Consider the following 15,397-nt stretch of genomic DNA (forward strand, 5'->3'; position numbering starts at 1 on the left):
GTCTGTAGTTCCATCCTCCTTCTGGCCCTTCTTGTAGATAGGTGTCACACTGACAAGCCTCCAGTCTTCCCCTGTTAGCCAGGATTGTTGATAAATGATGGAGAGTGGCTTGGCAAGCTCCTCCACCAGCTCCCTCTACTCTTAGATGGATCCCATCTGACCCCACTGACTTGTTAGTGTTCAGGTGGTGTAGCAGGTCATAAACAGCTTCCTCCTGAATTATGGGGGGTTTATTCTGTTCTCTATCCCTGTCTTCCAGCTCAGGGGGCTGAATATCCTGAGGATAACTAGTCTGGCTATTAAAGACTGAGGTAAAGAAGGCATTAAGTACCTCAGCCTTTCCTGTCCTGAACAGGCCAAAGTTTGCCCTTGGAAGTCCATGGTAGTGGTCTTGTTAATCCCCCTCCTTACTTCACCAACAATCAAGAATTTTACCATTTCATGGTTGTTTAGCCCAAGACAGCCTCTGACTACCACATCTCCCACCAGTCTTTTTCTGTTGTTAAACAGCAGGTCAAGTGAGGCTCCTCCCCTGGTGGGCTCACTTACCAGCTTTGTCAGGAAGGCATCTTACACACACTCCAGGAACCTCCTAGACTGTTTTCCCTCTGCTGTGTTGTATTTCCAGCAGATGTCTGTTAAGTTGAAGTCTCCCACTTCAGAGAAGTTAAAAAAATCCTACTTACTTGTCTAAAAATTATGTACAGTCTACAATGAATACAAACTAGCTTTTCATATGCTTTTTATAGAATAAATTGTAAGGCTTTTTGTTTATTTTTTTTTCTTTAAAGTATAGCCACACTTCAGAGTGAATAACTATAAAGCTGTTTTGAATAATCAACAAAGTACTGTAATTTTCTTGTGGAATAAAATTTAGAATTTCATCTCCATTGGTCAATATGAGGAGGGGAAAAATTTTGGTAAGATGTTTTTAACTTTTGAAAGTCATATTATTTTGAAAAGACTACACAATTTTTATGCAGTTGTAATACATTAGTATGATTTAATAACGTTCTTCCTTCTTAGAATCAGTAAAAACATAGTGTTTATGTAAAATTCGTTGCTTAAGTAAAAATGTTAACACTAAGAAATTTCACTGAGAAAATCTGAGCCAATATCTGTAAAAACATCAAAGTACATCATACCAATTTTAAGAAGACAAGAGCTTGTTGAAAATTCAACATACTAGTGCCAGAATGCATGTATCCATGACATTTATGCAAATCTTATGTCTCCTCTGCTTTACAACTGGCACTCACATTGAGATGACATTGATGAATGTGACTGGATTTGCACTGCATGTTAATCTTGGGTCAGAAAAAAAATTGATCCAGTAGCCTATCTCCTCTTTTCACTTCTAAACTCTTACACAAAAGGGTGCATCCCATGGTTTCAGCACCAGAACCATTTGCCAACAGCTGAAGCTTATTTTTATGCTGTGCTATTGGATCTTCAGGATTTTTTCTCAGGAATCAGTGTGAAAAGAAAAAGGGAAAAAGAAGAAAGTAAATTCCTAGCAGTACTACCATTCAGCTGACCCCAGAAAATGTTTTCTAGGAACAAATGAGAGAAGAAGAAAGGCTCTGGGACCAGACAAGCAACAACACTTGACTAGGGTTTCACTGGGCAGCAGTGATGCTTAAGCATCTCTTCCTTTTGAAGACTGGCACCTAACTGGGAACAAAACAGCAGCAGGATACAGTACCAAAAATGCAGGACTCAAAGCCAAGATTAGCATACAAACTGTGCCTGCAGCTTTGAACTGTACCCAAAAAGAAGAGTTTAGATTGGAAGTGATGACAGCTCATACAAATGTCTATTTGGATAAACAGTGGTGATACATTCAAAGCTGTATTTGAAAGTCCAATTATTTGACAAATAAAATCAATGGTAAGGTGGTCATATGCCAGATTCCTCTTCAGTGCACAGCCCATTATTCAAACACTATGTTTAGTGTTATCCTCAATTCTTGAGCTTATCCTCAATTCTTTCTGCACATTCTAAAAATGACCGGAATAAAACCTCAGATTTCTTGATTTATTGGTTGTATTTCAACCCTGGTGTAGTGAGTAGAATAAGCAAGTTATTACTTGGTAACATGATGTGTCTCCACTCAGTGCTCTTCTTTAAGATGCATGGCTCCCATTTAAGAAAAGCTTATGCACAGACCAGGCTGCATTGTATCTACAGTAGTTTCTTAAGTAATCTTCAGAAAATCCCTTTTTATATATAACAGAAATGGTGACATTTCAATTTGGGACAAAGCCAATTGCTATTGTTACAGAACCTTTCTTTTGATGTACATTGGAATGAAGTTTTAAATTGCTGTTTTTCTGCTGATACTATTGCCAGTTGATAGAAGAGAATCTTTTGTACTTCTTTTTGAACTCTGACATTTAGCTTCATGTCCAAATAAAGTTCATTAGGGTGTATAAATGGACTAGAAATGCTACAAGAATAATTATATATAAAAAATGTTCATTAAAACTTTTGACAAACATTCCCTTCCATTTCTTCTTAAAACTGGGCCTAATCATGTGTTGAATGAGTTTAAACAACCTTATGTTGTTTGTTTTTTTTGTCACAAAGCTGGAAAATTCTGGAAATGCCACCTCCTATACATAGCAATTGAGTAAGTCTGTTGGGAGCATTGCAGAGTTAGTGATTTTTTGGTCTTACTCTGTAACAACAACATAAGAGGATTTCCTTTTTCTGAGTCCTTTAGAAAAGTTTGTAGCAGAAGGGACAATTCCATCTAATGGTATTCAGTAAGATGAATCAAAGTCAATAAGAAGAGAAATCTATACATTGTTGAAGTACTGCCATGAACAGAAATGTGGACAAAAGTCTCTTGATTCTACCTATTCAAATTTCTTCGATAACAGTGACAGATAAATCACCACTGGGATTATATCAATCTGAGAAGATTATGGTCTTCCCCCTTCCCTTAAACTGGCATCTACAGATGGGGAATAGAAAAATCTCTCCATTGGCAACAACACTCAAGAGAATTCTTGTGTGTTGAATCAGTACCCTTGTTAATGTGACAATTCTGACAATAATAAAAACTGCACTTTTGCTCATCCTGGAGATGCATCCTGCAGATGCAAGATGATTCTTCATCTTTACTCCTCAATTTGGGCCTTTACTATTACCATGTAGTACTTTTGTTTAAGAAGTAGGCATGAAATGAGAAATGCTAACCAAACTAGGATGTTGACACTGTTTCACTGTTTTCCACAATTTTTTATCCAGTTGCCGTTTCACTGCACAACATAAAATCCAATTGTGCTACCAGTTGCAGAAGTAACAAAAGACCATTTTGTGTAAGATGTTCAATTAAATATGATGACTGCCATCAGTAAATTACACCTGTTTTATTTTCTGAATGTTTTTTGTTCTATGCAAGTCAATAAATGTTTAAAAATATCTCTGAAAAAGGGATGCAGACTGGTACCGGTTATATGGTGAGTATGGTGAGTATGCTAAACCAAATACTTCCATAAACTTCATTGTCTATTTCTTAAATACCACATTTGATGTGATTTCTTTTTCTTTTACTGTTATTTCATATATACGTTTGGAGGCAGTTTGAGATAGAAACAAAGAACCTGAACTTGAAAACCCCAAACTAAAGGTTTTGTGTGATCCATGATGCAAAATACTGTTCTCTACCTGGAATGTACAGTTTCCCTGTTTACAGAAATCAGGGTGGGGGAGGAGGTGTTGATGTTTACATGTAGATAGATAGATAGATAATATGCTAAAATACATTGAATGGAAAATAAGGGTAACAGGCAGAAGACGTACCTAGCAGCGTCAAGACACAAGCCAATATTGCTATAAGGGCTCCAGTGCTAAGTCCTGCAGGCAAGATATATGCTTCTGCATTGCATGTCTGAGCAATACCATCTGCATCACAATCACAGACTCTGATGGTGAGCGTATTAGTGCTACTAAGTGAAGGTGATCCACTGTCCACAATGAATATTGGCAAATAGAAAACAGACTGTTCCTGTCTTCGGAACCCATTTCTTCTGGTTAATACTGTTGCAGTGTTATCTAGTTAAAGGAATAAAAAGAAAAATATAAAATACATGATCTTTACAAAACATAGGCTTATAAATGATACAGTATTTAACTTAAAAGGCTTCATAAACACATTTATAGAATTTCAACAAGTTGGTCTTTCCTGTTCATATATTTTTGAAGCTGAAGAGATAGGATCAGCTGAGAAATGATACCCCAAAAAAAAAAAAATCTATTTTCCACGAAGGACTGTTTCAAAATTGCAGATGTCTATTTGGTTTAATGAGAAATGATACCCCCCCCAAAAAAAAAAAAATCTATTTTCCACGAAGGACTGTTTCAAAATTGCAGATGTCTATTTGGTTTACAGTTATAGTTACAGAATCTTACAGTTCCACACTCCTGATAGACAGCTGGAGATTACTATAAAAAAGAAAAAATTCACCCTTCAGTGACCAAATTAAATATCTATATACCTATTTCAGGTCTAATTTCCAAGTATCTATTTCAGTTATTTACAGATATAGTTATAACACTAACGGAAGACATGAACATATTAGTAGAAGAATAAGTTTTGAAGACCAATGAAATATTTTTTGAATGCAAAAAAAGTCCAAATGGTGCACAAATACAGGTAATTGCACATGTAACAAAGACATGCCCTTGTTTTCAGTCTCATCTGAGAGTCAAGATGACTAATATAATCAATCTAAAATGTGTGTTTTGATGCTGCTTGGAGTTGAGTGACTAAAATGTCCATGTGTTCCAGAAAATATGTGCAAAACTCACTGTGTCAGTACAGGATGACTGCTCTGAGAGGCAGTGGGTTACATCTCATAGAATGTATAGCAAAAGGCGGTCCAGTCAGTCTGTCTATCTATCTAATTATCTATTTATCAACAGATATATCGATAGTCTTGTAAAGTTGTCTTATTTTGTCATCTATTATGACCTACCTGGGAAAATATGGGACGCAAGCACTTCTTCATATAGCAAAATATCAGATATGCATAAAACAAATTACCTTTGAAAGAGGCAACTGCTGCTGGGTCTTGTAACTCCATTAATTTTACTGGCATTGCAAAAGTCTATTATTATTTTTTCCAAATTCTAAGTTGTCTGAAAGAGGTCCTGTCTTTTCTTGTCTTTTTGTTAAATACTTTACAGTACTTGTAACAATGTCAGATATCTGAACAGAGTCTTATTCTGATGCATTTTTCTTATTTTGATCATTATTACTATTACAATCTTTAGTTTTGAACTGCAAGCTGCTTGTATGAAGAAAATTAAGCGTGTCAGTAACTATATGCAAGGTAAGGCAATAAATAGCTGTGCTAAAGAACTTTATTAGGTCACGTTATCCTTAGTGAATGTTGTTCAAAGTCTGTCTGTACAAACAGTATAATTTAGTCCACCATAGGTCTGTTTTGCTTGTTTTATTAATGACTTCGCAGCTCTTGTTTAGTACTGATCCATAAAAGAGCAATGCAAGAGTAATATAGTGTCTATTTAGTTCTATTTGCTTCACTAATAGTTAAACAGACTGATACATGCCCAGCTGCCATACTATGCAGTACAACTAAAGAGAACACTAAGGAGAAGCATGTTCCCAGATATTTTAACTAATAGAAATGTGATGTCAATTGAAGTCTTTGCAGAAGTCTGGGGAAATAGTCATAAGAAGTCTGTGTAGATATTGTAGGCAGCTTCCATTATCAAAAGCATTCTTCAATAGATGCTATGCTTACTGAAAACATGTGTTTTTCTAAAAAAAAAAAATAAAAAAAAATAAACCAGGGCACTCATTTTTTATGCCCTGAGTTATATTAATAAAACATGAATTCGTGGACATTTTTCAGTCACTGTCCCAATGTAAAATCTAATTTAGATAAAAACCTACAAATATAAGGTAAAAATGTGAGAAGAGTGACTTCTGGGGAAAAAAAGAAAAAACAAGAAAAAAAACAAGAAAGATTTGAAGATGCACTGTTTGGCTCAAGGCTTTAAATGATTCAGACAACAGCTTAATTCCCTTGACAAAAAATCTAAAGATAAAATTATTTTGCAGGCTGATTGTAGTTAATTTATGTCCTTACCAAATTTAAGTTTATGTAGGTCAGAATCAGCACGATCTGTTCAAAATGAAAGGTGTTGAATACATACCCAAAGTTTCCTTACCTTTATTGTCTTGCAGTGTAAAGTTGTGGTTATTTGCTGCCTCTGCTGCTAAACTGAAGTAGAACTGATGGCCATTCGGTGGGTCATCTTTATCAATTGCACTGATTTTCTGTATCACCTGTTTTGAGATACAATGGGGTTTCATTGTTTGGAATGGTAAGCAGCATAAATACATGTACATTGTATAACCCCTCTATTACCTATTGAAGTATCAACTCTCCTTCGAGTCCTGCTCATCTTGCATTTTAGTTTCCTAATCTCCTAAGCACGTACAGTATCTATTAAAACTGAAATGTGACTCAATTCTTTACTTTCCCTGTAGCAATTTTATTGACCAAAAGCAATGATCTGCAGGTTCTGTGAGAAAGTTAGGTCCTGTCATTCACCAGAGCTGGGAGTATAAACTGCACAGGAGTGGAAGAAGTGTACCTTCTGGATGTCCCTTAAGGCAGTTATCAGTGGCTGCAATAAACTTTGTAAACTTTTGCAAGAAGACAATTATGCTTTTGAGCATTTTAAGTAATTTACTTAGAAAAAATATAATTAAAAATAAAAAGTCAATTCATAAGTATATTAATATTTTCTGGGTTTTCTTTTTTTATTATAATGATTTTTTCCAATTTTATTTTATCATAGAATCATAAAATGGTTTGGGTTGGAAGGGACCTTTAAAGATCATCTAGTCCAACCCCCCTGCAGTGAGCAGGGACATCTTCAACTAGATCAGGTTGCTCAGAGCTCCATTAAACCTGACCTTGAACGTTTCCAGGGATGGGGTTTCTACCACCTCTCTGGGCAACCTGTTCCAGTGCTCTGTTACCCTTACTGTAAAGAAGTTTCTTCTCAAGTTTAAGTGGAACCTCCTGTGTTCCAGCTTGCATCCATTGTCCCTTGTCTTATCATTGGTTGTCACCGCGAAGAGTCTGGCTCCATCCTCTTGACACTCACCGTTTATATATTTATAAACATTAATGAGGTCACCCCTCAGTCTCCTCTTCTCCAAGCTAAAGAGACCCAGCTCCCTCAGCCTTTCCTCATAAGGGAGATGCTCCACTCCCTTAATCATCTTGGTGGCTCTGCGCTGGACTCTCTCAAGCAGTTCCCTGTCCTTCTTGAAATGAGGGGCCAAATGTCCAGCTTTTCATCCACCAGTACCCTCAAGTCCTTCTCCACAGCGCTGCTCTCAATTCCTTGATCCCCCAGTCTGTATTGATATCAGGGATTGCTTCAACCCAGGTGCAGGACCCTGCACTTGTTCCTATTGAACCTCATGAGGTTCACGCGGGCCCAACTCTCAAGGTTGTCCAGGTCACTCCTGATGGCATCCTGTCCCTCAGGTGGGTCAACTGCACCACTCAGCTTGGTGTCATCTGCAAATTTGCTGAGAGTGTACTCAATCCCACTGTCTATGTCATTAATGAAGATATTAAACACTACAGGTCCCAACATGAACCGCTTGTCACTGATCTCGATCTGGATGTTGGGCCGTTGACCACTACTTCTGGATGCAATCATCCAACCACCGAACCACCAACGTACCCATCCACCGAACAGTCCACCCACCAAATTCATATCTGTCCAATTTAGAGAGAAAGATATTGTGGGGGACTGTGTCAAAGGCCTTACAGAAGTCCAGATAGATGACTTCCATAGTTCTTCCCTTGTCTACTGATGTAGTTACTCCATTATAGAAGGCCACTAGGTTGGTGAGGCAGGACCTGTCTCTAGTAAAGCCATGCTGGCTGTCTCAAGTCATCTCCCTGTCCTCCATGTGCCTTAGCATAGCTTCTAGGAGGATCTGTTCCATGATTTTCCCAGGCACAGAGGTAAGGCTGAAAGATCAGTAGTTCCCAGGATCCTCCTTTCTACCCTTTTAAAAATCGGTGCAACGTTTCCCTTTTTCTAGCCAACAGGGACTGCCATGACTTTTCAAATATCATGGAGAGTGGCTTGGCAACTGTAACAGCAACTTCCCTCAGGACTCTGGAATGCATCTCTTCAGGTCCGATAGACTTATATATATTCAAGTTCCTCAGGTAGTCACGAACCTGATCTTCTCTTACAGTGGGAGGGACTTTGCTCCCCTAGTCCCTGCCCTGTGGTCCATCCACTCAAGAGGTGTGGGCAGAGAGTTTGCTAGAGAAGACTGAGGCAAAAAAGTAATTGATACTTCAGCCGCCTTCTCATCCGTTGTTACCAGTTTGCCAATCTTGCTCATCAGGGTGGATATGCTTTCTTTGACCCGTCTTTTCTGGTTGACATATCTGAAGAAGCTCTTCTTATTACTCTTTGTGTCCCTTGCCAAATTCAGCTTCATCCACTTCTTGGCCTTCCTGACCCCATCCCTACACAACTGGGCAGCATCCCTCTACTCTTCCCAGGATACTTGTCCTTGCTTCCACTGTCCGTGTATTTCCTTCTTGCCCTTTGCTTTGACCAGCAGGTCTCGACTCACCCATGTAAGTCTCTTGCCTTCCTTGCTTGATTTCTTACACCTGTGGATTGAGAGCTCTTGCACTCTTTGGAAAATGTCCTTAAAGATCTGTCAGCTCTGTTCTGCTCCCTTGTTCCTGAGGGCAGTTTTCCAGGGAGTCCAACTGACCAACTCCTTGAAGAGCTGTAAGTTTACTTTACTAAAATTCAGGGTCTTGACTTTACTCTTCCCTTGACCCATATCCTTCAAGACTGTGAACTCCACCAATGTATGACCACTTCAGCCCAGGCTACCTCCAATCTTGATGTTACCAATCAGCTCACTTGTGACCATCAGGTCCAGTACCCCAACTTCTCCGGTAGGGCTGTTATCACCTATCTTAAGAAGTTATCTTCCATGTACTCTGTAAGACTCCTGGATTGCCTGTAACTCACTGTGCTACTTTTCCAGCAGATATATGGGTGGTTGAAGTCGCCCAGCAGGACAAGAGCCTGCAAGCGTGATGCCTCCTGTAGCTGGAGTAAGAAGGCTTTGTCAATAGACTCCCCTTGATAGGGCACCCTGTATCAGACACCAACCGCAAGTTTCCCTCTGTTACCTCCATCTCTAATTCTTACCCATAACCTTCCAACCTGCTTGTGGCTATTCTTCACAATCTATTCATTTCTTGATGGCAGCTCCTTTGACCCTCCTTCCTCGCCTGTCCCTTCTGAACATCCTGTAGCCATTAATAGCCACACTCCAGTCACAGGATTCGTCCCATTAAGTTTCAGTAATGGCAACCAGGTTGTAGCTTTCTATTAGTATGGTGGCTTCCAGCTCCTCCTGCTTGTTGTCCATGCTGCGTGCATTGGTGTAGAGGTACTTCAACTGGGCTGTTGGTCGTGTCACCTTCTTAGAGGAACATTCCTTAATTCCTTTGAGGTATTTCACTGGTGTTTCCCTGTTGGATCCTATTACCTCAGGAGCCCCTGGCTCATGTCCATAAGACGTCAAGTGTGCTGCAGTGTACTCAGCACATCTCAGAGCTACAGGCTGAGGGCCCTCGCCAGCACACCATCCCTCTAACCTTAGAATGTCATCCCATAGTTTGTCACAGGCAAGCCTGATATTATCCTCTCCACCTTCAAGTCTAGTTTAAAGCTCTGTCAATGAGACCTGCAAGCTCCTGACCAAAGACACTCTTCCCCCTTTGAGAAAGGTGAATCTGACTCCAGCAAGCCTGGTGCTGTGTTGGCCATCACACTATCAAAAATCTCAAATTGTGGTGTGCCTGTTCCTTCCAATGTCACTGCCTGCAACTTGAAGAATAGAGGGAAAAGTGACCTGTTCCAGATTCCTTCATTAACAGTCCCAAGGCCTTAAAGTCTCTTTTGATCACCCTTGGACTATGTCTTGAGGCTTCATCACCACACACATGGAAGAGCAGTAATGGGTAATAGTCTGAGGGTTGTACCAGGCTAGGAAGTTTCCTGGCAATGTCCTTAACCCAGGTCCCAGGGAGGCAGCAGACTTCCCTAAGAGGAGGGTCTGTCCAGCATATTGAACCCTCTGTTCCCCTCAGAAGGGAATTCTAAAATTCTGTAAAACTCTATCTCTAAAAAAAAGTGTCACCACTGTTTAAAATCCATAAAAAATGCATACTCGGAGCTAACAGTTCTGACTAGATCACAGGGAAAACAAGCAGGTACTGCAATAAAAGCATACATATTCTGTGTTTCTCACGAACACAAGTTAATAATAATAGTGTTTTCTGTTAAGGATTTAAATTATGTTGTGATTTTGAAATGTGCAATAAACAACATCTGCTGCAGGAAGGACAATATCCTTGGAGAAGGCACAAAAGTGCAAAGTATCCCAGGGAATATGTGGGATCTATGTGGGTGGAACATCTACTAGGTTTCAGAGAGAAAGGAGAGAGGGAAGGAAGAATGAGAAAATATATGTATTTTCTGAGGTCTTACAAAGTAGAAAAGTCCAAATATGAGAGACACCAAGGATAAACAACATTAGATACTTTTAGTTGAATCTAGGACTACTTGGAAGATATTTGGGGAGTTAAAAAAACTGAGAAATATGGTAGGAATGCATCTCCCTTGTGAAATTGTGGCCTTATGGTCCTTTACCTCCTAAGGAAAATAAAATTGTATACTCATTTTAGGAACAGTAGGCCTTTAGTCTCAGAATAATGTCCATGTTGTGACTTTCCGCTTCCCAGCAAAAACTAAGACATACCTGACCAGACTGAGCATTTTCACAGACAGTTGTCTCATATTCCATGGCAAACTCAGGGGCATTGTCATTGATGTCAAGGATAGTGATGGCTACATAGCCTCTCCCAATCTGTGCTGGATTCTCTATAGGAAAAGAAGCCAACAAAGCAATCAAGCAAAGCTCCTTGTAAGTTATTTTTTGGGTCAGTATGTTTGTCATTTGCATTCTTCTTTTGCATATACATGTCAAATCAATTACAATCCTTCCAAGAAAGAAAAAGAAAGCTCTTGTCTTGATCTTCTGGACCTACTGGAAACAATGTTTAAGTTTTCCAGACACTTCAATTAAACTAAGAATTTACTCTCAGGGATAAACTGAAAATCTAACTCACTAATCACAGCATTGAATCACATCATATGGAAGGATAAGATCAAGATGATATAAAACTGTTGCTAAGGAGTATAACTAGCCAGGGCAGCACTATTCATATCAGGAATATCACAATTATTATGGGTTAAATAAATTTTTGTTGCAATTCAGATTGATCAGGCTATTAAGAAGTTTAAAACTATAATTCCATCGCCTATATATAACAGAAAAAAGATGAAGCTGTATTCCCAAGCAAATCCCAAAGTGTTTAAAGTGCACACACAAATAAGTATTTCAACACTGTCATTAAGATGTTGAACACTTTAATTGTGAATCACATTATTAAACTGATGCACATCTCTAGCTAAAAATATGAATCTGTTCAGGGTCTAATGTCATAATTTAATCTTAAACAGTAGATATTTTTGGACTAAACATAAAGGACATCACTGTGTGCTATACCTATTTTGCTAGATAAAACTTCTGTCCTGGAGGAGAGAAAGAAAGATTTCTTTTCTTTTTTTTTTTTAAATCACAAATAGTAATATTAGTGATAGAGCAGGGCAGAATAAAAAACTGTAAAAACCTTTAAATATGTATCTATCTTTTTAAAAGGTATTGCAACCATATTTTAGTAAATATTAAAAGTATTTAAAGCAATGCATCCAAATGTAAATCACAGTGTTTTGGTTTGGTTTGGTTCTTCATTCCACATGTGAAATACTAGAGGAGTAAGCAATTTTGACACCAAATTTTTCCTCTTCTGAAAACCAAGCAGGCCATGAACATAAATTAAAGCATTGTTACGTATTACTTGAGCTCCTAGACTCTCACTTGTGTCAGGTATGCCCCTTGGTGACTTTCTCAGTTTTGCTACTGCACAGAAAAAGATTTTGTTTCCATGCTGACCTCCTAGATCAAAACTCTACTCCTGACAATACAAGATAAATTCATACAGACACTAAATGATAAATGTTAACTTTCAGGTTAAACATTAAATTAACCTCACTGAAATCAAGAAGTGAGGATTTTTAAAATAACAGGCCAGAGATCTGGTAACTCTTTTATTATCACAGACCAACAGAGGAGTAATAAGGATGAAATTTTAAGAAATAAGTTCTTCAAATACAAAATCAAAAATATGTAGTTTTTCACAGACTGTATTCAGAGCTGAACAAGTTGTTTAAACTTGCATTAACAGAATTTGTGTTGTATGCACTTAAAGGGTATGATTCTTCAACACTTTCCATCTTACACGAGAAAAGATAGAATCATAGAATCATAGCATCATAGAATGGTTGGGGTTGGAAGGGACCTTAAAGATCATCTAGTTCCAACCCCCCTACCATCAGCAGGGACACCTTCCACGAGATCAGGTTGCTCAAAGCCTCATCCAACCTGGCCTTAAACACTTCCAGGGAGGGGGCAGCCACAACTTCCTTGGGCAACTTGTTCCAGTGTCTGACCACCCTCACAATAAAGAATTTCTTCCTAATATCTACACTCTTCCGGTTTAAAGCCATTTCCCCTTGTTTTGTCATTAGCTGCCCTTATAAAAAGTCCTTCCCCAGCTTTCTTGTAGGCCCTCTTCAGGTACTGGAAGGCTGCTATAAGATCTCCCCAGAGCCTTCTCTTCTCCAGGCTGAACAGTCCTAACTCTCTCAGCCTGTCCTCATAGGAGAGGTGCTCCAGCCCTTGGATCATCCTCATGGCCCTCTTCTGGACTTGTTCTAACTGGTCCATGCCTTTCTTGTGTTGAGGGCTCCAGAACTGGACACAGTACTCCAGGTTGGGCCTTACAAGAGCGGAGTACAGGGGAAGAATCGCCTCCCAAGATACCAAGTACAAAATATTCTCTACAGTCTTACCTTAGAGTCACAAAAGTGAAACTATACAAGCATTCACATCCCCTTTCCTTCATAACTTTTAAGAATGCTATGGTTGACCAACAGAAATCAACTCGAAGTTAATCCCATCACTAAGATGGGCTAACTGCTCTCCTCTATACTCCATATCACTTTTCCTCTAATGATACTTGGTCTGAGACTGTTGACTTAACAGATTTCACCATCCTTTGTATTTGTTTTTCAGAAGTCAAAAACTACACAAGGTGTGACACAAAGGAAAGCTACTTAATCTGTTATATTTCTTATTTTTTATCACATAGGTTCCTTTTACATTCAGTAAGAAGTTACTTTTATCTGCCATGGTTTGAAACCGTCATAATTTCTCTCAGTGCAGTTGATCACAACCAAGCCTGAAGTTTTACACAATCAGCCAATAAAATCTTTAAATTGTTACTTACGACTCTCCATAGCCAAAACTGTGATATTATGAACAGCATTAGTTTCCCTGTCCAAAGATTTGGCAGTTGTAATGACTCCACTGTTGGCATCAATATTGAAATACCTCTCCAGGTCTGTGTTTCGATCTATTGAATACCTAGGTGAAGGATGAAAGAAAACTTTTTATTTATATTCAGTTACAGCTTGTAGAAGTGTTTCACTGATTTCTTATTAGAGGTAAAGAGGTTTCATTGTTTCCCCATTTTGAGCTTCGTTTTGTCCAGTTTCTCTGGGGTGTTGAGAGAAGCAAAGCCATATGCAAAGGAGAGAGTTACACAGGCAGGCTCTGTTTCCACAGTGCCCTCTTAAGTGAGGTGATAGGTATTCCCCTCCCTTTTCTTTCTTCCTCTCTGCTGTAAGGCAAACTTTCATTTATTCTTGGAATAGCATCCTCCTGAACTCCAGCTAAGAAGAAGGCAAGTTGGAAGTTTGTTACACGGCTGTACCAGCTGGATGCTGCTCCCATGGGGACTGACAATCTGAGCACAGAACTTTCTGTCTCCAGCAGAAGGGCCCCTATATCACCCAGAGCTGCAGGGGCAGGAAAAAAAGAGATGATGCAGAGGGTCAGGGGATTGCATGTCATCATTGTCAGCTCCTGGTACTTTACTGTCATGCAAACACAGGCTCATGTCCTTAGCTCTTTGGCTTAACATATCCTTTACCTTCAAATTTGTTTTAGGAAGGGGAAATGAGCTCCTTAGCAAACAGTAAATAGCATAAGGGAAAAGGTCAAAATGCCTGTGGGTGTTTTGCTTACAACTCTTTTGAGAGAAAGGGACAGTTGATCAGGTGGATTTAGATTTACATTAGATTCTTGACATTCAATTTAATATTGAGTCAGATTCTTGCACTCTCATTTAAATCAAGTATGTACTCCAGAGCATTTCCTTACACTCGAGATGAACTAAAATGTCTGAATCAGACCAAGTATGATCATTACAATTACTGTCACATTGATGGTATATTAGATTATTGATATAAAATTAACCAAATCCTTTGCACAACATGGAAGGAAAGAATTATGGAAGATAGATAGCTAAAAAACGGGACTTCCTAGGTATAATATCCTTATGACACTATTTGTTTGTTCTGTGTTGCAACATATCAGCTTCTACTTTGTTGTATTACTATGTTTTTATCTATCCCTCTTGGTTGCAAAATGTTAGAGCAGAGACTTGTTACATAATTAGAATTGTTTTACTGCATTATGTCACAGTGAGAGAACTGAGTAAAGAGTTGTAATGACAAGAGTAACAGCAGTCAGGGATTAAATCTCTCCCTCTTTCAGGTTGGTTTTATTTTTATTTTTTTTTCCCCCATTTTATGTTAACTGTTGTTCATTTTTACTTTATTTCATGCCAGCACTGTTGTTTATTTGTTCAGCAGTGCTCTTCAGCTGTTTTGTGGCTGGCAAGTTTCCCCATGAGATTATGTCTGTCACCTCTGCTAGGTAGTCAATCTTGCCAGGCCCTGTATCTGGGATTCAGTCTCCTGCCAGTTTTTAGATTTCCCAATTATTACCACTATCACTAGGCAATTTGAAGAGCCAAAGATCTCTCCTAAAAAAAAACCCAAAAAACAACAAAAAAACTGTAAGAAAGAAAGAAAGAAAGAAAGAAAGAAAGAAAGAAAGAAAGAAAGAAAGAAAGAAAGAAAGAGAGAGAAGGAGGAGAGATAAGAAAGACAGAAAAAGGGAAAGAAAGCAAGAAAGCAACAAAAAGAAAGCAATAAAATGGTGGTGGGGGAGGAAGGGAAGGGAAGGGAAGGGAAGGGAAGGGAAGGGAAGGGAAGGGGAGGGAAGGGGGGGGGGGGGAGGGGAGGGGGG

General features: G+C 38.8%; 1 protein-coding gene across 1 annotated transcript in view; it reads right to left on the reverse strand.

Moving 5' to 3' along the window:
• The window catches only part of LOC104529712 (cadherin-7), a 24,079-nt gene that overhangs the window by 5,799 nt on the left and 2,883 nt on the right, over nucleotides 1–15,397 (reverse strand). The window contains exons 2-5 of the mRNA XM_010174096.2: nucleotides 13,530–13,666; nucleotides 10,877–10,998; nucleotides 6,208–6,325; nucleotides 3,811–4,062 (exon numbers count right to left, since the gene is read on the reverse strand). Coding sequence (XP_010172398.1) covers nucleotides 3,811–4,062; nucleotides 6,208–6,325; nucleotides 10,877–10,998; nucleotides 13,530–13,666 — 629 coding nt within the window. The remainder of the gene's footprint in view (nucleotides 1–3,810; nucleotides 4,063–6,207; nucleotides 6,326–10,876; nucleotides 10,999–13,529; nucleotides 13,667–15,397) is intronic.

This window comes from Antrostomus carolinensis, unplaced genomic scaffold (assembly GCF_000700745.2).
Source record: "Antrostomus carolinensis isolate BGI_N321 unplaced genomic scaffold, ASM70074v2 scaffold4858, whole genome shotgun sequence".
NCBI lineage: Eukaryota > Metazoa > Chordata > Aves > Caprimulgiformes > Caprimulgidae > Antrostomus > Antrostomus carolinensis.